Source organism: Pleurodeles waltl, chromosome 2_2, assembly GCF_031143425.1.
Source record: "Pleurodeles waltl isolate 20211129_DDA chromosome 2_2, aPleWal1.hap1.20221129, whole genome shotgun sequence".
NCBI classification, from domain to species: Eukaryota; Metazoa; Chordata; class Amphibia; order Caudata; family Salamandridae; genus Pleurodeles; species Pleurodeles waltl.
The window spans coordinates 1,028,492,679-1,028,520,272 of record NC_090439.1 but is presented as its reverse complement, the minus strand read 5'-3'; the positions used below and the strand labels follow the sequence as shown (position 1 = coordinate 1,028,520,272).

The 27,594-nt window shown below is 46.9% G+C and overlaps 1 protein-coding gene across 4 annotated transcripts in view; it reads right to left on the bottom strand.

Moving 5' to 3' along the window:
• Positions 1-27,594, bottom strand: part of PHF20L1 (PHD finger protein 20 like 1) — a 764,530-nt gene that overhangs the window by 19,232 nt on the left and 717,704 nt on the right. For all 4 annotated transcript variants that reach the window (XM_069220776.1, XM_069220778.1, XM_069220775.1 and 1 more), the window contains one exon: positions 11,707-11,869. In XM_069220776.1, coding sequence (XP_069076877.1) covers positions 11,707-11,869 — 163 coding nt within the window. The remainder of the gene's footprint in view (positions 1-11,706; positions 11,870-27,594) is intronic.

Sequence of the window (27,594 nt, the reverse complement as noted above, 5' to 3'; positions counted from 1 at the left end):
AGAACGTAGTAGTAAAAATGTTTTACTTTCAAGTCTGAATTGTGACGGCCTATGGCTCCCAGGGACATTTCAAATGCATCAAAGCACTGTTTCCAGAGAAATCTAAGATTGCCTGGAGACTCCAAAAATGGTGGAGGTGCATTTACATATTGCATTCCTTCCTATATATTTGCGTCCAGATAATATATATAAATATATGTAGCTTTCCAGAAAAGAAATCTCTGCAAATAATTACATTCTTGCAAAAAGAGCTGTGCATGTCAGCGTTGTGTGTCTTTTGAGAGGAACAAACTCAAGTAAAGTGTTAAAGATAATAATAAATAGGCAGGTGTGAGTGTCACTGTGTGCTGACAAGCAGGTTGTAATTACTAAAAGAACACTAAAACGTATCCTTGGATTTTCTGAAATACCTCAACGATCTGACGCGCGTTGAAGCTTGTAGAAGTGCCGTGCTGCCAGATAGCTGTGCATGTCACTGTGTGCTGACATGCAGGCTGCCGTGTTCTGAGAGTGCTGTGTGCTGGAGTGCAATGTTGCCAGGCAACAAGACCAACGAAACATCAACGTAGAGTGCGTACACATGTATTTGTGTGTCTAGGAGTGCGGTGTCTACGGATGCACACTGGATCCAACGATGCAAACGTGCTTGAGGGCAAGCGCGAGTCCCGTTCTGTATATTTTAGCTACCAAAAAGTTAATAAATGACCGACAGGATCGGACTAAAGTACTCAAAGTTTTTTAAATGAAAAAAACGTCGGCACGATACGAGCCACCCTTCTGCTCAATATCCCTCGCTTTCTTTCCTTCGTGGGCTCATACCTTCCAGACGTGGGTCTGCCCGTCGTCGCAAAAAGGAATGTTGTAATCACCACACGATGGGAAAGATGATGTACGCCAGGTGGAAGTTTATTCACACAAGCACTGTATAATAAAGAGCCATCTCTTGTTACCGTCACGCCACCCTCAACTGTCACCTGGGAACTCTCACGGTCAGTGGAAACTTGGAGACAAGATTCTATTATGACATTCCACATTTAACACAGAGTATAACATATCTTTTTCAATCTCACCTATAAATGGTCATTATGCACACGCACCAATAATTCACAATCACACTTGTTCACACTGTTGGAGATATTCATTTGTCTTCTTTTTACTGCCAACAAAGTAATTCTCTGAACTATCCTGCTTTATGGAAATGTTATGTTTATGTCAATGTACAAACATTCATGAAGTGCACAGCTACTCAAAAGAGTTTTCGAGTGCTACTAGGTACGTCAGGAAAATCAGGACCAAACAGATTACTGTGAGAAAAGCCAGGCCTTGAGTTACTTCATTTCCACATTATACATGCCACAGTCTTTTTCCTCCATATGAAAAATTACTTGTATCAAACTTAAACAATTCTCTTAGAACAACTTTACACAATAGCAGGTAAATCTCAATGGGGTAAGTCACCTGTTTAGCTTCTTTCAAGTCATTTTCTAACAGCACACCCTAAATGGACCTCTCACACCACAAACAGCCCCCAGGACATAGTTGGGAAAGTATAGCCATATCAATGGAAATCTCACAGACCACACCAATACACATCTTTAAATAAACATTCAGGCAAACGTACCAGCCTTTTGTTTAGTGAATTAAAAATAATTATATCCTGCCAAGCAAGGTACAACTGATACTCAATGACTAAGAGAAAAATGGAAAGTCCTTAGTCACACTAAACCATACACCTAACTCATCACACTCACTCACTTTACTCTTACACTAACTTACTCAAAAGCATTTCAAACCAAAACACTGCACAAATTCCTAGATAACCACATACAGTCAAACACCAACAAAAAAAACACAAACCATGGTTCCTACGGTCTACAACAGCCTTCTCACATCAGCATGAATGCATAGTAAGTTCTGACTACCACAGGGCTTGAAAAAAAGGCCTTACAGCAGTCACTAAAACACATTTTGCACCAGCAACATCATTTTCGATGAAGTGGCTTGGTTTCAAGTCTGACACCGGAGATCAAACACTGCTGAAGAGATTTGCACACTACGTCTATGAAGAGTTCTTTGCAAGGATTCTGCAGGAAGAAGTATCTATTACAAGTGTAATTTCCTTCTACATCTGAATCAAGTGTGGTCAAATTTAAAAAATAAGCAAGGGTAGGGAATTCCCGTCATCCTATGCCAGGACATACTGTTTGGAGTCTAGGACAACGAGTGTACATGTTTATTTTATCCCCTAGCCAAGTAGACAACCTTATGAAGCACAAAGAACAAGTTACTTACCTTTGGTAATGCTTTTTCTGGTGGATACACTAGCTACCTGTGGATTCCTCACCTTATGAATTCGTCCTTGCGGCAGCATCCGATGGAAAGTCTTCTTCCTAGCTGTCCACGTCGACAAGGACGTCATAATGGCACGGCTCCACGTGACTCCGTTTGACGTCAACGTGCCAATAAGAGGTCCTCGTCGGCATACTGACGTCAGTTCACCTCATTTTTTACGTGCCTTTACGACGAGCAGGTGAGAACCAACCCATCAAAAACCGTAAAGAAAAATATAGATACACAATATATATATATATATATATATATATATATATATATATATACACACACACACACACATCTCCAGATAAACAAAAATCAACCATTTACAAGATAACTGTGAAATGAGGCAGGCAACGGGGAGGCGGGAGGGACTGTGAGGAATCCACAAGTAGCTAGTGTATCCACCAGAAAAAGCATTACCGAAGGTAAGTAACTTGTTCTTCTGATGGATACAACTACCTGTGGATTCCTCACCTTATGAATAGAGTCCCAAAGCCGTACCGCACTCGGTGGTGGGTGCCCGCCTGATTACACCAAGAAATCTTGTAATACCGAGCGAGCAAAATGACCGTCCCTACTCTCTTCAGAGTCCAAACAATAATGTTTTACGAAGGTATGGAGGGACGCCCAAGTTGCCGCTTTACAAATGTCCACTAATGGAACTCCTCTCACTAGGGCCGAAGAAGCGGACTTAGCCCTAGTAGAATGGGCCCTGATACCTTCAGGAGGAACTTTCTTCGCCAGAGAGTAACAAACGTTTATACATAGGATGACCCACCTGGAGATTGTTCGTTTCTGGACCGCTCTGCCCTTCCGCTGTCCAACATACCCTACGAACAGCTGATTATCCAGACGAAAGTCTTTTGTCCTCTCCAGGTAGAAACTCAGTGCCCTCTTAGGGTCCAACCGATGGAGCCTCTCTTCATCCTTAGAGGGGTGGGGAGGAGGGTAAAACGAGGGAAGGGTAATAGCCTGCCCTATATGAAAAGGAGTGACAACTTTTGGCAGAAAAGCCGCCCTGGTTTTCAACACCACTTTATCAGGGAAAAACATTGTAAAAGGAGGTTTAACAGAAAGTGCTTGAAGCTCCCCAACCCTCCTAGCAGAAGTAATCGCAATTAAGAAAACAGTCTATAAGACCAAGTATCTCAACGGGCATGAATGCATAGGCTCGAAAGGCGAACCCATCAGAAATGTCAATACCAGATTCAAGTTCCACTGAGGAATGAGAAAGGGCGTGGGAGGAAACTTATTAACTAAACCCTTAATGAACCTATTTACAATCGGAGATTTAAATAAAGAAAGTTGGTCCGGAAGGCAAAGAAAAGCCGACAGAGCTGCCAAATAACCTTTAACCGTAGCTACCATATAGCCTTTCCTTGCTAAATCAAGAGCAAACAAAAGAATATCTGAAAGGTGGGCCTTTAAGGGATCTTTTTGATTCTCTCCGCACCAAACCACAAATTTTGCCCACCTACCGGCATAAAAGGATTTAGTGTAGTGTCGCCTGGATGATAGAATAACATCCACTACATCCGGTGGGAGAGAAAAGGAACTCAGGTTGCCCCGTTCAATCTCCAGGCATAAAGGTGCAGGCTCTGGTGGTGGGGGTGTAGAACCTGCCCCTGCGACTGCAAGAGGAGGTCTTGCCCTGAGCGGGAAACGGAGCGGAGGGCACTGAGAGAGTTGAAGCAGGTCTGTATACCATAACCCTTCTCGGCCAGTCCAGAGCCACCAAGATGACTTGGGCCCGGTCTTGACGAACCTTCCTCAGAACCCGAGGAATCAAGGGTATGGGGGAAACTCGTAAAGCAACTGGTCGTTCCAGGACATCTGAAACTTATCCCCCAACCCTCCTTGCAACGGATACTGGAGGCTGCAGAACAACGGACAGTGCGCGTTCTCCCGAGTGGCAAATAGACCCACCTGAGGCATACCCCACATCTGAAGATGTAGAGGACCAGGTCCGGATGGAGACGCCACTCGTGATCTACTGAGAAGTGATGACTGAGAACGTCCGCACGTACATTCAGTGCTCCGGCCAAATGATTTGCTATTAAGCAAATCTGATGGTCCTGAGCCCAGGACCAGAGTCGCAGAGCCTCTCTGTAGAGAAGGTACAACCCTACTCCTCCCTGCTTGTTTATATACCACATCGCTGTAGTGTTGTCTGTCAGGACCTGAACTGACTGACCGCGAAGGGAAGGGAGGAAGGCCTTGAGCGCCAAACGTACCGCTCGCATCTCCAACAGATTGATATGCAACATCTGTTCCCCTGGAGACCGATTACCCTTGATCTCCAGGTCCCCCAGATGAGCTCCCCACCCTAGAGTGGAAGCATCCGATATTACTGTGGCCACAGGAGGTGGTAGTGAAAACGGTTTTCCTTGGTAAAGGTTGACGTCCACTGTCCACCAATGAAGATCCGCTACAGTGTCCCTGGAGATCTTTATTGAATCCCCGAGATCTCCTTTGTGCTGGAACCACTGCCTGCGGAGGCACCACTGAAGAGCCCTCATATGCCAGTGAGCGTGAGTGACCAACAGAATGCAAGAAGCAAACAGACCTAGCAGGCGTAAGACCTTGAGGACTGGAACTGCCGCTCCAATTTGAAACATTGGAATCAGTGCCTGAATGTCCCGAACCCGCTGAGGCGGGGGGTAGGCTCGAAACAATGTTGTGTCCAGTACTGCCCCTATGAACAGAGGGCGTTGAGAGGCTCCAGGTGAGATTTGGGTACATTTACTGAAAAACCCAGGTCAAACAACAACTGAGTTGTCATTCGCAGATGAGACAACACATTCCGGAGTCTTGGCTTTGATCAACCAATCGTCCAGGTAGGGAAAAACTGCTGCTTCCCTCCTTCTGAGATGTGCTGCAACAACCGCCATCACCTTCGTAAAAACCTGAGGTGCTGAAGTAAGTCCAAATGGAAGGACCGCAAACTGGTAGTGTTGCGTCCCGACCACAAACCGGAGATACTTCCTGTGCGACTTGATTATTGGAATATGAAAGTACGCATCCTGCAAGTCGACAGACACCATCCAGTCTCCTTCGTTCAACGCCAATAGTACCTGCACTAGGGTCAGCATTTTGAATTTCTCCTGTTTGAGGAACAAATTCAAAATCATCAAGTCTAGAATCGGTCTTAGGCGACCGTCCACTTTGGGAATCAGGAAATATCTTGAATAACACCCCTGACCCCTTTCGTGCAACTGCACCAACTCTATTGCGCCCTTTGACAACATGGTCATGACCTCCTGTTGCAACAACAGAAGATGGTCTTCTGAACAAAATGAGGGACGGGGGGAAAGGGAGGAGGGGACTCCTGAAAGGGGGGAGCATAACCTTTTTCCACAATTCTTAACACCCACGAGTCCGTTGTAATTGACTCCCACTTTTGGAGAAAAAGACTCAAATCTTCCCCCTACAGGAGAAGTATGGACAATAAAGAGGGGAAAACTAGGGCTGCTTCTGCTGTTGTCCACCGAAGGAGGAGGATGAAGATGAAGGCTGCTGGGCTGGCCCTCTAGCTCTACCCCTACCCCGCCCTCTAAATGCACGATAGGGTGGATTGGCGGGTTGCTGGGCCAAGTATTGGGACCTCCGAAAGGCAGAGCCACGTGTAAACCCCCTAAACCTGCGAAAAGATCTATAAGATGCTGCAGCAGAAGTCTGTAAGCCCAAAGACTTAGCTGTTGCCCGACAGTCCTTCAACCGTTCAAGGGCAGAATCCGCCTTGTTTCCAAAGAGCTTTTCTCCTTCGAATGGTAGATCCATTAAGGTGGATTGAACGTCCAATGAAAAATCCAGAGGACCTTAACCAGGCATGCCTCCTAGTAGCCACAGATGTTCCCATGGCCCTGGCTACCGAATCAGACGTGTCCAGGCCAGACTGTATAATTTGTTGTGCAGCCGCCTGCGCATCCATAAAAAGAGGCCCAAATGACCTTTGCATCTCCTGTGGCAGATCCTTGGCCATCTCTTTAGCGGAGTCCATAAGGGCGTGGACATACCTGCCCAGCACACAGGTTGAATTAGTAGCCTTGAACGCCATACTACAGGATGAAAAGATCTTCTTCGAAGACTGCTCCATCCTCTTGGATTCCCTATCAGTTAGGACTCCAGGGAATGTTCCAGGAGCAGACTTCACGGAGCAAGACGCCTGGACTACTAAACTTTCAGGAGTCGAATGTCGTGACAGGAAAACCGGATCCCCTGGTGCGCCCCTATGTCTCCTCGCCACTGCCCTGTTCACTGCAGGAGTCATAACTGGCTTCCTCCACAAGTCCAATATAGGCTCAGTTAAAGCCTCAATGAAAGGCAGCAAAGGATCAGCACTGGACGCAGAAGGATGCAACACCTCTGTGAGCAGGTTAGTTTTCACCTCCGCCACAGACAAAGGCAAGTCCAGAAACTCTGCTGCCTTCCTTACCACCATATGGAAGGATGCGGTCTCTTCTGTAAACTCCCCCGGAGACGGAGGTATCCAGCCTACTCGCAGTGGCCAGACCTTGGAATTCATCAGAAGGCTCAATCTCACCTTCCTCCAGCTGTCTGTATTCTTTCTCCTCCAAAAGTCTTAAAGCCTTCCTCCGAGACCGAAGATGAATCTCCCAAGCTGGCGTCGACAAAGAATCCATCGACGCCGAAGACTTCGAACCTCGGAAAGGCCCAGGAAGAGATGGGTGACTTCTGGCCTCACCCGGCGCCGGCACGGAGTCCAACGATGAACTCCGCGGAGTTGGTTGGCAGGAAGGCGATGGAGCCGGTCTGGAAGGAGACATCATCAACATCGAATGGCGCAGCGATGGCGTCGGCTGACGCAATGGTGGAGCCACCGTCACAGGTGGTGACCTCCCACAAGGAGATACCCTCGGCGCCGATCCGACACTCTCCGCTGGACAAAAGGGCATGAATGGAGCGGCCTTATACGGCGCCGGAGAGCCCAAATCAAATGCCAATGGCCCCGTGGGACCCGCCTGTGCACCAGCAGGGGCCACAGATTGAAAAATGGCATACATTGCATTAAAAAAATGCAGCCGGATCCGCCCCTGGAGCCGGGAAAGCAGGGTACTGCTGAGTCGAGGACTGCTGTACATCAGGCTCCCTCGACGCCGGCGAAAATTGAGGGCTATGATGAGCAACCTCAAAGACAGACAGCACCGGCGCCAACTCCGGACTCCTGGGCTGAGGCGTCACAGTAGGGCTCATCTCCCATGTCTTCTGGCGTCGAGAAGACCGAGACCTCGATCGGCTCCGCTCCGACCGGAGCCGAGAGTCATAACGGCGCCGTGAATCATGATGACGCCGCTTCTTATGCTTTTTTGGTGAAGCATGGGAGGAATCCCTCTTATGGCCCTTCTTCTTCGCTTTCGCTAGAAAAAGCTTCGCCTCACGCTCTTTTAGAGCCTTAGGGTTCATACTCTGGCACGATGAGCATCCTTCAACATCATGCTCAGAACTAAGGAACCAAATACAATCCGAATGAGGGTCGGTCACTGACATCTGACCCCCACACTCTCTACATGGCTTGAAACCGGACTTCTTTGGAGGCGACATTGTAACCACCAAAAGACGAAACCGTAACCAACGAGCCAGGAAGAAAAACTGTTGGCGAAGGCACGGAAAAAAGGAAAACTGATGTCAGTACGCCGAGAAGGACCTCTTATTGGCACGTTGACATCAGACGGAGTCATGTGGAGCTGTGCCATTATGACGTCCTCGTCGACATGGACAGCTAGGAAGAAGACTTTCCGTTGGATGCTGGCGCAAGGAAGAATTCATAAGGTGAGGAATCCACAGGTAGTTGTATCCATCAGAATCCTTTTTTCTGCCAGTTAGGGTGCCATAATACGGTTGTGGGAAAGGGAGCTGCGTTAGACAAGATATTAATCCAAGGCTATAAGATAGTCAAACTTGTATATATATGAAACATTAATGCAAACACTTTACTGTTCGGGCAACAGCACTTAGGAAACACATAAAGCTGTAAGTTAATCTTGCTCTACTGACCATGGTTCCACATTTTTGCAAAATATAACTATGTGCAGCTGCTTATAATGCCCCCAGAATGTTTCTTTATACTTTGCAAGTGGATGCAGAAGGATGGGAGCAAGATTGGTGATTGAGTTCAAAATAAAATAGAACAAAAATATGCAACTTGAAAAAAGGAAGATGTCTGCGGACAGCTCTGATTAACTTTTGTGTAATTTGTCTGCTTTCAAAACCTAATTTCTCAACAAATATTTCCAAATGGAGAAATAGATGATGGTTAAAGGCAATTTTGCTAACGTATGTACAATTTTCTAAAGCATAATTGTAGGAAAGTGTTTTGGCATGCTTACCCACCCCCTACACTTTAAGCCTGATATTGATGCTGACTTGACAGAGTGTGCTGGGATCCTGCTAACCAGACCCAGCACCAGTGTTTTTTCCCTAAAACTGTACCATTGTTCCCACAATTGGCACACCCCAGGCACACAACTGTGACCAGGAAGGGTCCATAAGGGCTGCAGCATGTATTGTGCCACCCTAAGGGACCCCTCACCAAGCACTTGCACACTGCCATTGCAGCTTGTGTGTGCTGGTGGGCAGAAAAAGGTAAAGTGGACATGGCATCACTCTCAGGGTACAAAGCCCACCAACCACTGCCTAGGTATGTCAACGCTCTAGCAACACTTACAGCCCTGAGGCAGGGTGCACTATGCCACAGGTGAGGGCATAGCTGCATGAGCAATATGCCCCTACAGTGTCTAAGTCCATTCTTAGACATTGTAAGTGCAGTGTGGCCATATTAAGTATATGAGCTGGGAATCTATAATTACAAACTCCACAGCTCCATGATGGCTTCACTAAAGGCTGGGAAGTTTGGTATCAAACTTCTCAGCACAATAAACCCACAGTAATGCCAGAGTTCAATTTATTGTACGATGCATCCATCTTTACCAACCCTTTAGTGCATGGCTGACCAGTCTGTGCCAGCCTGCCACGAAAAGACAAGTTTCTGACCCCATGGGGTGAGAGCCTCTATGCCCTCTGGAGTTAGAAACAAAGCATGCTCTGGGTAGAGGTGCTTCACACCTCCCCCTGCAGGAACTGTAACACTTGGCGGTAACCCTCAAAGGCTCAGGCTTCCTGTTAGTGTCCCAGGGCACTCCAGCTAGTGGAGATGCCCGCCCCCCAGATGAAGCCCCACTTTTGGCAGAAAGTCTGGCGGGAAAATTAGGAAAAAAAGAGAGGAGTGACCACTCCAGCTAGGACCACCCCTAAGGTGTCCAGAGCTGAAGTACCCCCTCCCTGCAGAATCCTCCATCTTGGTTTGGAGGACAGGGACCAATAGGGTTACGAATGTTCCCCCCTGCCCAAAGGGAGTGGGCACACGAAAGGTGTAGCCCCCCCCCTTCAAGAAAAGTAACCACTGACTAGTGCCCTCTGACCCCAATAATGCCTCTAAATCTAGGACTCCCCTGAACCTAGCTCACCAGATTCCTGGTGACCTCAACAAGAAGAAGAAAGACTGCTAAGCCGAACCCTCAGCAGTGAAGACTCCAGACGTCAATTGACCTTGCCCCAGCTCTACTGGACTGTCTGCAGCTTCTGAAGTCCAGCTCCAAAAAGGCAATGCATCCTGCAGGACTAACGATCTCTCCAAATCTCCAGAGGACTGCCTGCGCACCAGAAAACCAAGAGCTCCAGAGGACAGTGACCCTGTCCACAAGAAACTCCAAGAAGGATTCCAGAACAGTGAGTCTTGCCCACTCTGCACCCGACATCCATGGCCTGGATCCAGGTGGCCCACTGGTCCAGAGCAGGTCCCCTGGTGATTCTGACCTTGTGTCCAACCCCGGGTTGAACCCTCCTGGCCTGCAGCCTAGAACCATAGGTCCCCCCTGACCGCGAAAGAACCGGATAAAGATTCCCCAATGCCTAAAGGTACCCCTTCACCCGCAGCCGTCGGGCCTTGGGAATCCGACCACCAGTCCAGAAATGTTCAGCAGGCGTCCCTCATCCTTGTCCAGCCTGTGGTTTCCCTGAACCAACCCCCTGGACCCACCCTGCTGCATCTTTGTGACCCTGGGGACCCCCCTATCGAAAAGCATTGGGAGCCGGACACTGTCTGCATCCTGCACCCCGCCACCCCTATGGCACTGAGGGTGTGTATTAGGTACTGACCTGTGGCCCCCCAGTGCTCACCTAAAACCTCCCCAGGTCTGCCCTCCGAAGGTGCAGTTCCTTACCTGCCAGAAGACCTGCTTCGAGCGCCGCAGTCTCCACAGGATCCCATTCTAAATCTACCTTCAACTTTGACCTCTGCACCTGGCCTGCCCCGTGTTGCTGGTGGTGTAAATTTGGGATCATCCGGAACCCAACCAGTGGACACCCCAACCCCTGGAGACTGGAACTGTAAGTTGAGTACTTACTTCAATACTGCATTAACACTCCCCCCCAGGACTGTTTTGATATATTAATGTCAACTTTTAAAAGTGAAAAGTGTAACTTGCCTGTAACCCGTTTTATTTTCGAAATCTAAACAAAGTGTCTCTGATACATATGCTTGATACTTACTTGCACATGTCTGCAACAAGATCTTTTTAGTTCTAGAAATAAAGTATCAAAGTATATTTTTCCTATATAAAAACATTGGCCTGGAGTTAGTCATTGAGTGTGTGCCTCATTTCTTGACTGTGTGTGTACAACAAATGTTTTGCACTACCCCATGATAAGCCTAACTGCTAGACCAAACTACCACAAAGAGAGCATTAGTATTATCTACTTTAACCTCTGTTAAGCCTCTGTGGAACCCCTGGACTCTGTGCACACTATATCTCAATTTTGATATAGTATATACAGAGCCAGCTTCCGACAGTAATTTAATAAATCATGCTTGATATATGTCGGTATTAAAAAAAAAAAAAAAAAAGTAACAGAGAAGCAACGTAAAAGGGTAAACATGTTAAAATTCCATTTTTGCATTGGCAAATGTCCAACATATATTTGATCCTGCAAGAGAAAGTGCATATTATGAAATCTTTTTTCTCTGAGGGGAGTATTTTAACCCATGGAGAAACTACTTTCACCAAAAACGTGCCTTCTTTTCCTTTAGGAAGGGGTGGGGTAGCATCTGAGTTGTCTGGTGTAAATTAATGACCTTTTCTAGGACGTAGGTGGGAAATTCACTTCATTATAAACAGCTGGCTCACACCATGGACTTTAATGAAGCTCCGAATGCTTAAATAAGCAAATAAATCACGCCAAAATAACCTAAGGACTGCTATTTTGTACTAAACTTATTATAACAGTTATATTAAACGTAACTGCAACAAGAAAGGCAGTACTTAGATAACATTGTGCTTAATTTGTATATACCGTCAACTTCTTTCTCAATGAGGTCCATCCTGCTGGTTATTTCATTCTGGACATTTTCCACATGTGTCAGGAGATTCAGCTGCCACTGAAGACGAGAGTCCACTTGCTCATCAGCTTCCCTCTTTTCACTTAAAATGAACACTGTATTCTTTTCTGTGGAATTCTTTTCCAAGTATTAAAACAAAAATATATATTAGCGCACAAGCAATATTTCACAAATATAACTTTTTTAATTATTACAGATAAAAGTTGTTATGCTTAGGGGTGCTTAGTCCAACTTATTATCAGGCCTACACAAAATTATTTTGCCACAAAAGCAGGGAGCTCAGCTAAGGGATTTTCTAGAGACTGGCCTGCTCAATATACAACAAGTTACTTACCTTCGCAAACAAATTATCTGGTAGAGACATATTCTATTTGCAGATTCCTTACTTTCGCGAATTTCCCACCGGCGTCAACACTTGATCTGCAGATTTTTGTTCGAGCAGTACCCTTACACGCCGTCAGGTGGTGTCGTGGTTACCGTGATGACAGTCGTATATATAGGCGCCACCTTGGCACGCTGGCACCAATTTCTTTTCACGACTTTCCACACCATAAGTGCGGAGCCATGAATAACACAAACTTGTGTGCCAGACCTAGGGCCCTGAAAGGGAAGTTGCACAGTGGGGAGGATGGGTTGGCGGGTAAGGAATCTGCAACTACCAGATAATTTGATACCAAAGGTAAGTAACTTGTTCATCTGATAGAGACTTCTAGTTGCAGATCCCTTACATTAGAATATATACCCAAGCAATGCCATCCTCAGAGGTAGGTCTGCCACCAAGATCATACTAGAAGTCCTGTAGGCCCGAATGTCCAAAGGAGCCATCCCTGCGGACTTGACTGTCCAGGCAGTAGTACTTTGTGAACATGTGCAGGGACACCCACGTTGCTGCTTGGTGGATTTCCAGGACAGGGACACGTGCTAATACAGTTGTTGCGGCAGGTACTCTATTAGAGTGAGCACACAATCCCTCAGGGGTTTGCTTGTTAGTCAAAGCATAGCACATTTTGTCTCAATTCCCTGTCAAGGGAATCCTCTCCTGAATTTGAACAGTGGGTCTCCTCAGATGAGGTTAAGTGAGAGTTAGAAGAGGACGACCAATTCATCCCACCGGGGACCTTCTGAATGAGGCCTCTAGAGGGTAAAGGTGGCCCTACTACTGTGACCTCCCTTCTCACTACCTACTAGGCTTCTGGCAGAGCTGTGATGATCCACAGGGTGTCAGATCTATCCTATCTAGGTTTGTTGGATCAGACTCTGCTTCCTGTTCCTCCTTCTAGCTGTCAGCAGTATCCATGATCAGCCTGGAGGAGCAAGCCCAGACGTAGACCCTCCCAGTCTTCAGTTTCCTAGAGGCACACATCTCCCTCAACTCTTGAAAAGTTAGACACTCATACTGAGAGTCCAGGGCCTGAGAGGTGTGCTCTACTGAAGACATGATGTCTAGCTAGAGTGGTGCAGGAGTCCCTAACTATACTCCCAGCAAAGTTCGGAGCAAAGGCTCTGCCAGGCCCCTAGCTTACCCAAACTCAGGAGGCTAGAACCCTAACACTAAGTGTAACGTTTACCTACAGCTAGTAAAGGTCTTTCTTGTATAACGTACCTAGTGACAGAGTGGTAAGGCAATTGCAAGTGTCTTATCCCACTGCTGCACCACCAATGTAGGAAGCTGGCCTAGTGTGTGGTCAGCAGCTTTGGTGTTGTCAAGTTATACCAGGTTCAGGTATCCTCTATTAGTGAGGTGTAGACAGTGTCTAGGAAGCCAGGGCTCTCTAGAGATAGAGGATGTGCAACCAAGAATTATCTAGGAGACATGCAAAGATTATGCAATACGACTACAGTCACACAACACTCATTCACAGGAAAGAACCACAAAGTGTTACAAAAATAAAGGTACTTTATTATGGTAACACAAACACTAAAATAGTGTGTAGGCAATACTCTTATTAGCAGGTGAGTGAACACACTATCATATACACATTAGTAATCAGGAATTGGCACAGAAAGCAATAGAAAACAGTGAAATAACAGAAAATAATGGAGACCATGGAGGGAGACCAAACCATATACTAACCATATAGTAAGTAGGTGGAATGCAAAAGTCAATCCCCCACCCAAGGAAGTAGAATCTGTAGAGGGTGGTAGAGGAACTAGGAACCCCTAAAGCTAATTACTAGGGTGCCCCCCCAGCGACCGGGAGAGAAGAGGTAAGTACCTGGTTTTTCCTCAAACCCACAGGCAAACTTTGGAAAAGGACTGTGCACGACCCAAGCAAGACTGGAAGAAACCAAAGGAGGATCCTGACAGAAGAGGACCTGTAAATAAAGGGGACCAGGTTCAGTTCGAGTTGGAGTGTCCGGTTGGGGCAGGAGGCACTACCTACCCTTCTGGAAATGCAGGACCAGGTCAGAAGACGAGTTGCAATTAGTCAGTGATGTGGAAAAAAACACCAACAATCCTTGGCAAAGACAAGTCGCAGATGAAGAGTTGCAGAGCTGCAGGGGACCAGGAAGGTCCAGGGGAACTCAGCCCACGGAGGGGAGTCTCAGGTGACCCTCAGCAGTGAGGAGAGCCAGATGTCAAGGACGCAGACCCCCACAGGCAGCTCACAGACAACAGGCCCAAGAGTTGCAGTGAGGCCCACTAAGCACACCTAGAGAGGAGTCCCAAGTCGTTGGAGCAGCAGGCAAGAGACTATGCTTTGCAGGGAAGAGTGCTCTGGAGGCCAGGGCTGCATGGAGCCTTAAGATCCATTGGAAGAAGTTGCAGTGCCAGTGGCCAGAAGATGAAGTAAACAAGGCAGAGGAGACCTGCTGGAATGTTGCACGTTGGATCTGGACACCAACCCTGGAGGAAAACCCTAAATAGCCCAGGAAGGGGGACTGGTCACCTAGTGCAGTGATATCTCCTGCTTGATCTGGCCACTCAGATGCTCCAGGGGCCTCTGCCCCCCTTGGATTCAAGATGTCAGAATCAAGTGGTCACACCTAGAGGCGCTCTGGGCACCACCCCTGGGGTGGTGATGGACAGGGGAGTGGTCACTCCCCTTTCCATTGTCCAGTTTTGCACCAGTGCAGGGACTGGTTTGTGTTCAAAGAATGATCATCCGTTGTTGTTCTCACCCCTCAATCAGCCATTAAGGTTTTGCTTTTGGTCTAGCCCCTCATTTACTATAATAAAGCACTTGGGCTCACCGTCTTCTTCTAAATTAACCTTCAGGGGTGGCCTTGTTCCGACAATGTGTAGAACTCATTAATCGAGCCACTACCTTCTTCTCAGAAGACTAATACTAGCATACGCCAACGGAATCACAAAGTTAATCCCTTTGGGAACTTGACACTCCACAGGGAATTATGTCGAGTACTAAATGTCGTCTCTAGTTCGTAGTAGAGATTAGAAACTCAGATACAACATGCTAGCTATTACACAGTGTCCAGCCAAGGTTTTATCATCAAAGAAATACAGGACTTAAAAGGGCAGTGGAAGTTCTCCAACACTGGTTGTTTCCTAAATGTACACCTTTGAATTATTTCTCCTCATTTGACGGGTAATTCTCATTAGCAATTGTTAAAAAGCAGTGTTAAAAAACACATTTAACATTGTATGTTATGCAGCCTATCCACCTCATGGGAGGACCCAAACTCTAGCAAGTGAGGTGGAGACCGAGCTGTCCACACCTGCAGTCTTGCATAGCTCATACTGTACGGCACATCTGGTGAAATGGAATTCTCTAGAACGCAGTTTTGAAAAAGCTTTCTTTCACCTTATACTTAGGTTGAGACTGTTGGATATTTCACCCTCATTTGCAGAAAGTGGGCAGTTATTCCTTTCCCTCCTTCTGCCACGATGTGCCTGGGGAGGGTTCATATGAGAACTTTATCTTCACTAAAACTCCTTAAAAATCTAAAAACATTTCTCAAAACTATGTAGGACTTGTGGATCACATAAGGTTTTTGGTGATCCATGGGTATGTGCATGATTGCTTCTATCCAGATCAAATGTTCCAGAATTGTAATATCTTAAAGAGTTTTCGGCAAAACCCTAAGACAAGGAAAGGATTTGATTGCTTGTTACGTTGAATCGTCGTGAGGAATGAGTTTGTAGTTCTCCTCAACTGCTTTCTTCTAAAACCTAAAAAGAACATGCATCCTCTAATGACTTGGGTGAAGGGCGATAAAGCATCACATTTACATAAGTATTCCTAAAGCTGGCTTCAAAATCAGCTGTAATGCCCATGCAATGCAGGCATCTGGGTTAGCACCTGTACAATGAAAGATTGCACCTTTTTATCCAACTACCCATCCTTATTTCACTGATTGTCAACATAGTCCTCAACATAGTCAGTGAAAGAAAACCCTGTGCCTGAGCACGTGTGTTTGTGTGTATTTGCTTGCTGCTGATGTGCCATGACCACAATCATTTTCCACTCATAGCTGTGTGGGACCTTTCAGGCACTCCTCTCTCACACTACCAAGTGCGAGCAAACAAGAGGTTTGACCTGCCTATCACTTAGTTTGCTTGATGTTCCACACGTGCATGCCTACAAAATGAAATGGCTGCTTTTTAGGGTCGAACCCAAAGCGACCCTGTTGCTATCTGTCTACGGGGTTTGTAACCAGGCCCATGTCCTGCCCATCAGTTTGGTTGGTTTGTGGGCTTGCTTTTTACAATTTGCTTGATTTCATTAGTGAAAGGCATGCATATGTCATGCCTTTTCCGGTTTTTAGCCCGCTTCGAGCGCACTGGCCAACTATTGAAAATATATGAGGCTCCTTGTTTTTCTTATGGTTTCTAGACTACTTTTTCTCTTTATTTCGTAGGCAGCGCGATCTTGCTGGGCAGTAGTCTAGCACTTTGCATGCGGTCGACTCGGTTACATGGATAATTGTACTTTTGCCGGTTGTATGGATCATTGCACTTTTGCTTTTAAGTTTCACTGCGATTAAACTTCTGTTTCCTTTTGTGTGTTTGCTTTGCTCTCATGGCGCCCGTCGGCTAGCTTATGTGAAACTGTTTTACTTTTCAGTTTGTTTGGCAAGAAGAGTCTGGTTAGGAGCCTACAACACTAATAGCTTTAACTCAAGTAAATGCAAGACCCATTGCATTGCAAATGCTTGTTGCTTATTTGTAGTTACCGATCCAAGTCGGATCAATAACTAAATGGAAACAAATATGTAAAAGCTTTTTTTGGTTTCGTAAAATTTGTGATAGGGAAGAAGCATAGGGAGGAAATAACCTGTGGAGATGGAACCAACATGAGTGGGAGGGTGGTATGGGGCGGAACAACATGGATGACGTGGGTGGGAGCAGGCGAAAGACAGCATTGTGAAGTGGGCAGAGAAGAAGCACATGGAGGAGAAAGGTGGCGTTATGCACAGGTGCAACATGTGGGGCTAGAGAAGCATACAGGTGACAGCAACACTGTGCAGGAGCAAAGTACATGAGGTAGACAGCTGAAAACACATGCACTTCCATGAAGGTTTAACCCTAAACAAAAAAGTAGTGCTTGAGAGAAATCAGCGAAAGCATAGAAGTCAGCTTATCAGAAAAGATGGTAAAGAGTCACAGCTCCACAGGAGGGGCACACGCAACACTGACAAGCTGGGACACAAATAAGAAGCAGGCAAACAAGTGACAAGAAAGCCCACCAATGGCAAAAATGGGCGTGCTTTAAGCCCCTATACATTCTTAGTAGGCCCACAATCTCTCTCCCAATAGACAGTGCATGTGCTGTTTAGAAGGCACGACCTAATAACAGGCAGAGTCAAGAGGTTGCCATTCAACAGCAACTGCCATTCCATTGCATGGCAAGTTACATCTCTCAATAGACAAACCCTTCGTCAGGCTCAGTCCTTTCAGAAGTAAGCTCGACAGCAACAAACCCTCCAAAAAACACCGTAGGAGAGGCTCCAATTCAACGGAAGCTTCCACTGCATCCAAGCAGTGACTGCAGATTCTCCTCAATTATAACAAAACAAAAACTGGCCAGGGATGGCTGAGAGACTGACCTCATCAGCTGATGTGCTTCATATACTGCCTGGCATAAAAAATGGAGTGTACACTGCATCTCATCTTGGGTCTGCGAGCTCCGAATACCTTCCTCCAAAACATTCTTTTCAGGATTACAGGACACAATCCTGTATTGCAACTAGAACTCAAGGAGTCCTTATTTCATATCCCAATGTTTTCAAGTCATCGCAAATATCTGCAGTTCATTGTAGATGCAGAGCATTATCAATTCACGTTTTTAGATTTTAGTATGAAATCGGCACCAGGAGTATTTTTCGTATCTCATGCTTTGGCGGCGTCATTACAGCTAAGAGAGAATTCACGTTCACCGTTACCAAGATGATTGACTGACAAAAGAAAAAAACGTTTCAGAAGTGCCCATCTCACTCACAAAATTGTTTCAACTTCTTCAGTTACGGTTCACCATCAACGCCAGAAAGTCTGTAAACCACTGCAGGCCTAGAATTATCTGGGAGCATCACTCAGTTAACTCATTTTTTTTCTCTGCAATGGAGAGACTGATTCCAGTTTTCCAGGTGGTACAGTCTCTGAAATTGGTGATGATGGCATGATGGCTTTTGCATAGTTAATTTCTGCTTCACATGCGCAGACTTATCGTTTGCAAGAGTGTTTGGCATACCAGTGGGCGCATGCATATGGGAATACTTAGTGCTATTGTCTCCCTCACATTAAGCACAAACTATTATTCCTTCACACAACTTCAAGATAGGGCAACATTTTTCAAATTCCCTGCAGCACCTCACCTTCATGATATTTGAAGAAAAATAGACTCCATAGTATCGTGTTAGAATTCAAAGGAGTGTTTCTGGCACAGAAGGGTTTTCAAACATACTTGCAGGACAAGAAGGCTGCTGGTACACACTGACAATGTGAGAAACATGTATTTGATTTGGAAACAAGGAGGGACATGCTTCCAACTTCTGTCTCCTGTTGCACAGTGGATGTGGCACTGAGCTATCAATCGCCACATCCACCTTCCAGGGAAACATGCCAACTTTGTACATTGTTATGTCCGGCATGTGCCTTTGTGTGCAGAGCATTCCATAACCCGGGGGTGTGAATGGGGTTATGGACCCCAAACCTGGACACAAGGTGGACAGTTGAAAGAATGAGGCAGCAGTGACGTCTGTTCTCCGGTTTCTGCCATTGCTCCATATCTGCAGTACTCAATCAATCAATCAAGCAAAAAAAATTGTAGAGTGCGATACTCACCTGTGAGGGTCTCAAGGCGCTGGGGGGACGGGGGGTTGGGGGGGGGATGTCAGGGAGGGTCACTGATCGAACAACCATGTCTTAAGGTTCTTTCTGAAGAGCAGGAGGTCTTTGGTTTTGCGAAGGTTGTTGGGGAGGGAGTTCCAGGTTTTGGGGGCAAGGTAGGAGACGGACCTGCCTCCTGTGGTGGTGCGTTGGATGCGGGGGACTGTGGCTAGGGCGAGGTCGGCTGATCGGAGGTTGCGTGTGGAAGTTCACTCTTTCGTTGAGGTAGGTTGGGCCGGTGTCGTGGCGGGATTTGTGTGCGTGGATGAGGATCTTGAATGTGATTCTCTTGTCTATGGGGAGCCAGTGAAGGGATTTGAGGTGTGTTGCACCTCAAATGGCAGGGGAGGCCAAGGATGAGGCATGCAGCTGTGTTCTGGATTCTCTGGAGTTTGCATTTGAGTTTGAGTGTGGTGCCGGCGTAGAGGGAGTTACCATAGTCCAGTCTGCTGCTGATGAGTGCGTGGGTGACTGTCTTCCTGGTTTCTATCAACACGGCGGTAAAGGTATGGTACTCTCAGTTGTTAATGTCAATACAGCCATACTGCAACCTCCGGGTTTGTCCAAACATGTGGACAATGCCCAATTTCCCATTCTAAACCACCTTTACTCTACCTACCATTTGCATCCTGAAGTCACAGAATTTGGATACCTTACCTTGCCATCTAAATATATATGTATCATTGAGGAAGCACACCACATGAAACATGAGCATGCTGTGTGGCAAACTGGATAGACTGTTCATTAACAATAGACGAAACTCTGTACGTGCAGTCAGTGAAACTCTGTCACACACAGTGCAGTACCATTAGTCCTATAAGGAAGCAGAACTAGCCTACACTTCTTTTTGTGTACGCCTGATAGGACTAGTTGCTTACATAGAAAACAGACACTCCGTTTATGTTTGTAAAATTCCAGTCACTGATTTCTTCGTGGAAGGATGAAGATTTAATCTCACTTACAGCACCGCGGGTTTATACTTGTGAGTTTAACATTGTCCTAACAAGACTTATAGGTCCTCCTTCTGTACCACTGCACTCAAATCCCCCATGTACAGTTTCATTTCTAGTAGTAGTTAATTCCTTGTGAGGTGTTAAACTCTAAGTGCTATCAGTTGAAAGACTTTTTATTCAGGTCCACAAAGCAGTCATATGCTCACATGCATGATTTATTCCAAAGGTTTCTGCACTTCTCATCCTGATTAAACCTCTGAACTCCCAACATTATTTCAAACCACTTCAAGACCGACAGAAAGATCTCAGCATTCATTCGATGGCAAACAATTATTTGTATACTTCGTAGACAGCACCTGATCTTCACCCAAAACTAATTAGTTAGTTCTCTCCTTTGCACCCACATACCTTGTGAAACGCACTTCAAAAGAAAAGATTGTCAAATGGACTGCACAATGCCTCTAGGTTTGTTACGCACACACAAACTCAAGTATTTCACAAGCACAATCAACCCATCAAAAGTGTTTTTATGTGGCTTTCTTTGGAAAAGTCCCACTTATGGATCTTCGCATTGCTCATACATTGCCATCTGTTCATGCAGTCACAGAACATTACAGTATTGATATTCATGCAAAAAAGCCCAAGTGGGTAAAACTATTTTAAAGATTAACTACAACTCCCAACACTTTCCATCCACATCCATCTTAACCATTTTCACTGTTGAGTTGTTTGATTCTTCAAATACATGCGCGTCTGTGGTAATTTTGTGCACCCATACAAACTGTTTTTTTTAATGATCTTTATTGAGTTTTCATGTTAATTACCATCATTCACAGAATAGCGGCAGAAACGCAGGATATTGAGATCAATCTGTTCAAACATTAAAACATTAAACGAATATGCCTTCCCTCTCTTTCCATACTTATGCTTGACATTTTCGCACTATTCTACGCGGAGTGCAAAATAACAATCGAAGGACATCATCATTTTACATTTCGGCTAGGGACAGTATTAGATGATTGGGTGGTAGATCCCATGGTGTGTGGGTTATGTAGGTCAGCTATCACAGACCTCCAAGCCTGGAGGTCATCCTCTAGTTTCGTACCCCTGCAGGACATGTCACGCAAATCTCTTCTGCAGTTGCCCATGCTAGGAAGTCTTTGTGCCCTGTATATGACAGGGGGCGTGCCTTTATCCATTTTATGTCTATGCATCGTTTAGCCAGTGTGATACCTAATAGGATCTGGGGGAAGGGATCAGTCCCAGTAGCACTTGATGGAACTCTAGAGACCCTATTTAGATTTCCGAGTACCAATCGCCAATAGGAAGAGAGGGCTGCACACCCCCAGACCACATGTAGAAAGTCAGCCGTCGGTTGCTAAAACCTGGGGCAACTATCTGAGCGGGTACAATAGAGTACTCTCAAGAGTTTTGGGGGGAGAGATAGGTTTGATGTATATAATTATACTGTATAAGTTTAAATAAAGTGTTCAAGCTCGTTGTACGAACCCTCTCGTGCGTGTGCGCAACCAGTCTCTTTCTGTCATGGGTTCAGGCATTGTTCTCTCCCACCTAGTCTGCAGAGGGAGGCTCATTATCGACCTCCTCCAGCCATCTCCAACAACGTCACAAGGGTGGCAGATACAGAAGGGGCCTCAGGGAACATAGGCCAAACCTCACTCACTGTGGCCAGGATTTTTTTGATAGTGTAAAAATTGACCCTTGCCGAGTTGAAAACATATTACTGCGTTGGGATGTGTAATAAAATGACCCCCTGGGTAGAAATCCCTCAGTGTGGCACAACCCCCCCTCTTTCCATCGCTGGAGTGACATAGATCCTGTTATCTTATGAAAGGGTTGTAATATCCATAATGGCAGGTCTGAGAGTAGGGGGCTCGATGTAACACCCTCTTTATAGCTTCCTCCCATGTCGTGGCCTCTTAGCGATTTAAGTAAGGTACCTCTGGGGGGGACCTGGGAGCCGCCCATCAATAAGAGCAGCAGAGCTCCCTCAGGTTGAGTGCCCCACAAGAGGGTTTTTTCCCGAGATTCTTCTGTATCCAGCCAGTAAGTGGCATGCTGTAAATGAGCTGCCATATAGAAGAGCTCCATGCAGGGAGCCTCAAAGCCCCCCCCGTGTCCAGGTTCTCTTTAGCGAGAAAAGGCCTACCCGTTTACGTTTGCCCACCCATAGTAAGTCGACCAGTAAGCTATCAATGGTTTGAAAATATGATCGTGAGATCATACAGAAGGTATCTTGGAGGATGTATAGACATCGAGGAAGAAGAATCATCTTTGCGATAGCTAACTTCCCCAAGAGGGAAAGGGGCAGATCCCCCCCAAAAGCGCACAGAGGCCAAAAGGCTCTGGACCACCCTCCCCATGTTGAGCTCCAGAAAGGTCTCCTTCGTGGGTGCTAAATGTATTCCTAAGTAGTAGACGCCCTGTATTTCCCAGTGGAGCCCCGCTCCACTGGGAAACTCCGCATAAGGAGCCCATGGGATAGAGCCGGGACTTAGTGGGATTGACTCGTAGCCTGAAGATTTCCCCAAATTCACACATTAACTGCAGTAGTATGGGTACGGAGCAGGTTGGATGAAGATGATGTTTTAGTGCATCATCAGCATAGAGGGAGACCACATGGGTGGTGTCCCTCACTATTATCCCCCAGAGAGCCAGGAAGCCCACCAATACAAACAGTTTTTAGCACATTCTTGGCAATGTATTGGTGCAACCTCTGTGAGACCCCTCGGTCCTGTTGGGACCGTGGTAGGAGCTCAGAATGTCTGCCCGATCCTGCGGAAGCTAGGGTGTGGTGAGTGAGCACTGTAGTTGGTGACCCCGTGCTCCTGACAGAGCGGGCCACACTGTAGTGCAGGCCTTTGCCAATGGGGGTACTTTAGTCTCTGACCATGTTTGCCAAAAGGGGCCACTGTAAGTGTGGGCCGTCACCCATGGAAAGGCTGTTGTCTGCTTCCTGTGTGTCTGGAAGTGCCTCTGCCATAAGTAAGAGGATGGATAAAGACTCTGCTGATGTACACCCTCTTCTACTTACCTCTCCACCACCACCTCCACACCCCTCTCCCTCACCTCTGCAATAACAGGGCAACCCTCTTGACATCACCCCTAAGGGTGATCAGGAAACAGCAGACAACACTCTCCCTTTCTCACATGACACAGACCCTTGCTTACATTATGTCATTGATCCCTACACTGACATCGATCCCAATGTCTATCCTGCCAGACCATTTCCCCCAGATAATACTACCTCCTTTCAGTAGCTTATTGGTAGGGAAGCTACTTACCACCCAGTGCCCTTAGGTAAACAGCCCATTGAAGATGATTTCCTCTTTGAAATTCGCCTCTCACAAGGCAATGGAGCACCTCTTAATGCTAAAGGGGGTGATGAGGTGATAAACATCTGTTTGTGGCATGAAGTGCTGCAGGATCACATGCACCTGCCCTCATCCCCAGACACCTGTGGCCGTTGCAGTCTCTTCACAGTTATGTGTATATTAATTTGCGTGGTGATCTCTATATTTTCACTTACACTACACCCCATCCCCAGCCACCTGTGGGAAAACAATCTGACAATGGAGTTGGCGCCCATGCATGTTACTAACAAGAGAAGGAGTCACTATACCTTGTGACTCAAAGCACTTTTAGAAGAACAGTAACTTATATCCTTCCGAACCAACACTAGATGGCAGAAGTATGCAGAGCATGTGAATCCATAGCACTACATGCCACAAACAGATGCTTACTGGGTATATAACATTTCTTTTTTCTGTAATTTCTCTCTTGTTACTTGACTTTACTCCTGTGTAGGAAGTTGGCTCTGTATATACTATTTCACAGTGTGCACAGAGTCCAAGGGTTCCCCTTAGAGGTAAGATAGTGGCAAAAGTAGATAATTCTAATGCTCTATTTTGTGGTAGTGTGGTCGAGCAGTAGGCTTATCAGAGGGTAGTGTTAAGCATTTGTTGTACACACAGAGGCAATAAATGAGGACCACACACTCAAAGACTTACTCCAGGGCAATATGTTTTTATATAGAAAAATATATTTTCTTAGTTTATTTTAAGAACCACAGGTTCAAGATTTACATCAAACACTTTAAATATAAGGTACTTCACTTAGATACTTTAGAAACTCTGAATGAAAACAATCATGTACAGTCTTTGTAAAAATGTCAATAATCTATTTTCAAAGTGGACACTGTGCAAAAATCAACAGATCCTGGGGGAGGTAAGTAAAGGTTAGATTAGGAGGTAAGTAAAACACTTACAAGTCTCAGTTCTGGGGCATAGGCAGCACACCGTTGGGGGTTCAAGGCAACCGCAAAGTTACCACACCAGCAGCTCAAGGCCGGTCAGGTGCAGAGGTCACAGAGGTGCCCAGAACACATAGGCACCTATGGAGAACAGGGGTGCTCTGGTTCCAGTCTGCCAGCAGGTAAGTACCTGCATTCTTGGGGGGCAGACCAGGGGGGTTTTGTAAAGCACGGGGGGGGACACAAGTAGGCACACAAAACACACCCTCAGCGGCACAGGGGCGACCGGGTGCAGTGTGCAAAGCAGGCGTCAGGGTTTGTATAGGTTTCAATGGAGGGGCGCGGGGGTCACTAGCGGTGCAGGCAGGCACAGGGGTGGCTTCTCGGGACAGCCACCACCTGGGCAAGGCAGAGGGTCGCCTGGGGGTCACTCCTGCGTTGAAGTTTGGTTCCTTCAGGTCCTGGGGGCTGCGGGTTCAGTGTTGGTTCCAGGCGTCGGGTCCCTTGTTACAGGCAGTTGCGGTCAGGGGGAGCCTCTGGATTCTCTCTGCATGCGTCACTGTGGGGGCTCAAGGGAGTCGTCTCTAGTTACTCACGGGCCTGCAGTCGCCAGGGAGTCCTCCCTGAGGTGTTGGTATTCTGCAGGTCGAGCCGGCGGCGTCGAGTGCAGAGTGTAGAGTCTCACGCTTCCGGCGGGAAACGTGAAGTCCTTGGAAGTTGCTCCTTTGTTGCAAAGAAGTAGCTGTTCACAGGAGTTTCTTGGTCCTATAGTCCCGGGCAGTCCTCTGAGGCTTCAGAGGTCGCTGGTTCTTGTCGGATGCGTCACTGGAGCAGGTTTTTGAACTTGGAGACAGGCCGGTAGGGCTGGGGCCAAATCAGTTGTCGTCTTCCTCCTTCTCTGCAGGTTTGTAGGTCAGCAGTCCTTCTTGCTACAGGTTGCAGGAATCTGATTTCCTGCGTTCTGGGTCTCCCCTAAATACTGAATTTAGGGTTGTGTTTAGGTCAGGAGGGCAGTAACCAATGGCTACTGTCCTGGAGGGTGGCTACAACCTCTTTGTGCCTCCTCTCTGAGGGGAGGGGGGCACATCCCTAATCCTATTGGGGGAATCCTCCAAAACCAAGATGGAGGATTTCTAAAGGCAGGGGTCACCTCAGCTCAGAGCACCTTAGGGGTTGTCCTGACTGGTGGGTGACTCCTCCTTGTTTTCTCATTATCTCCCCTGGACTTGCTGCCAAAAGTGGGGGCTGCGTCCGGGGGGGGGGGGGGGGCATCTCCACTAGCTGGAGGGCCCGGGGGCATTGTAACACGAAGCTTGAGCCTTTGAGGCTCACTGCTAGGTGTTACAGTTCCTGCAGGGGGAAGGTGTTAAGCATCTCCACCCACTGCAGGCTTTGTTTCTGGCCTCAGAGAGCACAAAGGCTCTCACCCCAGGGGGTCAGAATCTCGTCTCTCAGCAGCAGGCTGGCACAGATCAGTCAGTCCTGCACTGAAGGATTGGGTAAAATACAGGGGGCATCTCTAAGATGCCCTCTGTGTGCATTTTTTAATGAATCCAACACTGGCATCAGTGTGGGTTTATCATTCTGAGAAGTTTGATACCAAACTTCCCAGTATTCAGTGTGGCCATTATGGAGCTGTGGAGTTCGTTTTTGACAAACTCCCAGACCAAACACTTAATATGGCCACACTGTACTTACAATGTCTAAGAATAGACTTAGACACTGTAGGGGCATATTGCACATGCATCTATGCCCTCACCTGTGGTATAGTGCACCCTGCCTTAGGGCTGTAAGGCTTGCTAGAGGGGTGAGTTACTTATGTCACAGGCAGTATTTTGTGTGCATGGCATCCTGAGGGGGATGCCATGTCGACTTTGCCTTTTTCTCCCCACCAACACACACAATCTGCAATGGCAGTGTGCATGTGTTAGGTGAGGGGTCCCTAAGGGTGGCACAACACATGCTGCAGCCCTTAGAGACCTTCCCTGGTCACAGGACCCTTGGTACCACTGGTACCTTTTACAAGGGACTTATCTGTGTGCCAGGGTTGTGCCAATTGTGGAAACAATGGTACATTTTAGGCAAAAGAGCACTGGTGCTGGGGCATGGTTAGCAGGGTCCCATCACACTTCTCAGTCAAGTCAGCATCAGTATCAGGCAAAAAGTGGGGGGTAACTGTAACAGGGAGCCATTTTCCTACATCCTGCTAACCCTCTCCTCTTTACCAATGGTGTACCTATTTCTACTACTTTGTGCATCTACAACCGCTCTCTCTAGCGCAACTCTACCTCGCCTCCCTATCCACATTCCTTTATCTATTCCACCTCTCTAACATTCATGATCTTTCCCTCTGAATCGCTGTAAGAAGCTGGCTCTCTATATAGTGCACTAAAATGAAGTACACTATTCAGAGAGTCCAGTGGATCCCCAATTGTTCTTGCAGAGGCAAAAGTAGATCGGACCAATGCTCTATTTGTGGTAGTGTGGGCAAGCAGTTAGGCTTATCAGAGGGTAGTAATAAGCATTTGTTGTGCTCTCAGAGGCAATAAATGAAAAACACTCAAAGAATAAATCTGAGACCAATTTAGAAAAATAACAAGGCTTTCAAACCCAAGAACTCTGTAATCACATAAGCAGACTTTTAAGCATAAATACTGTGCACTTTCAAAAGTTGCGCAGTTTTCAGAGTTCTCTCAATGTTAGCCTATGGAGGAAAAACAATATTCAGCAAACATAGGGTTAACAACGACTTACAAAGCCAATCTCAGGGAGTTCAAGTAAGTACTGGGCACTGATCAGAACCACACCAACAGGGCACACCGGGCAGCACTGGGATGGCCATGTGAAGAGGGTGCAGTAAGGCACCGGGTGCCCAGTGGTTTCCCATGGGAATTTCGTGCATGGGAAGAAAGGCTTCAGGCTCTGACAAGGAAGCCAATCAGGGATGACAGGCAGGTAGGTCGAAGACTCGAGATGTCCAGGAAGGTAGGTGTGCACTGTGGGTCCTTGTCTCCAGGGCCCAGGTGTAACGGATGCAAGGGTGTGCTTTGGTGTCGGGTTCTACTGTCCGGGAGCACTCACTGTCAGGGGGGGCCTGCGCGTTGAGGCTGCAGGAGTCGCCTGGGAGTCCAGCAGGTGGTCAACCAAGATGGACTCAAGCTCAGGGGAGATGGGGGACGCCGTTAGCACCTGTGGCCCTCCTCAGTTGGCATCGGGGGCGACGGGTGCAGTGGTTGCTGTAGGTGTGGGGTTTTCTCTCCCTACCAGGCTGTGGGACAGGGGCCTGTGTGCAGGGGCGGCAGGCAACTTAGATGAGTCCAGAATGGGTG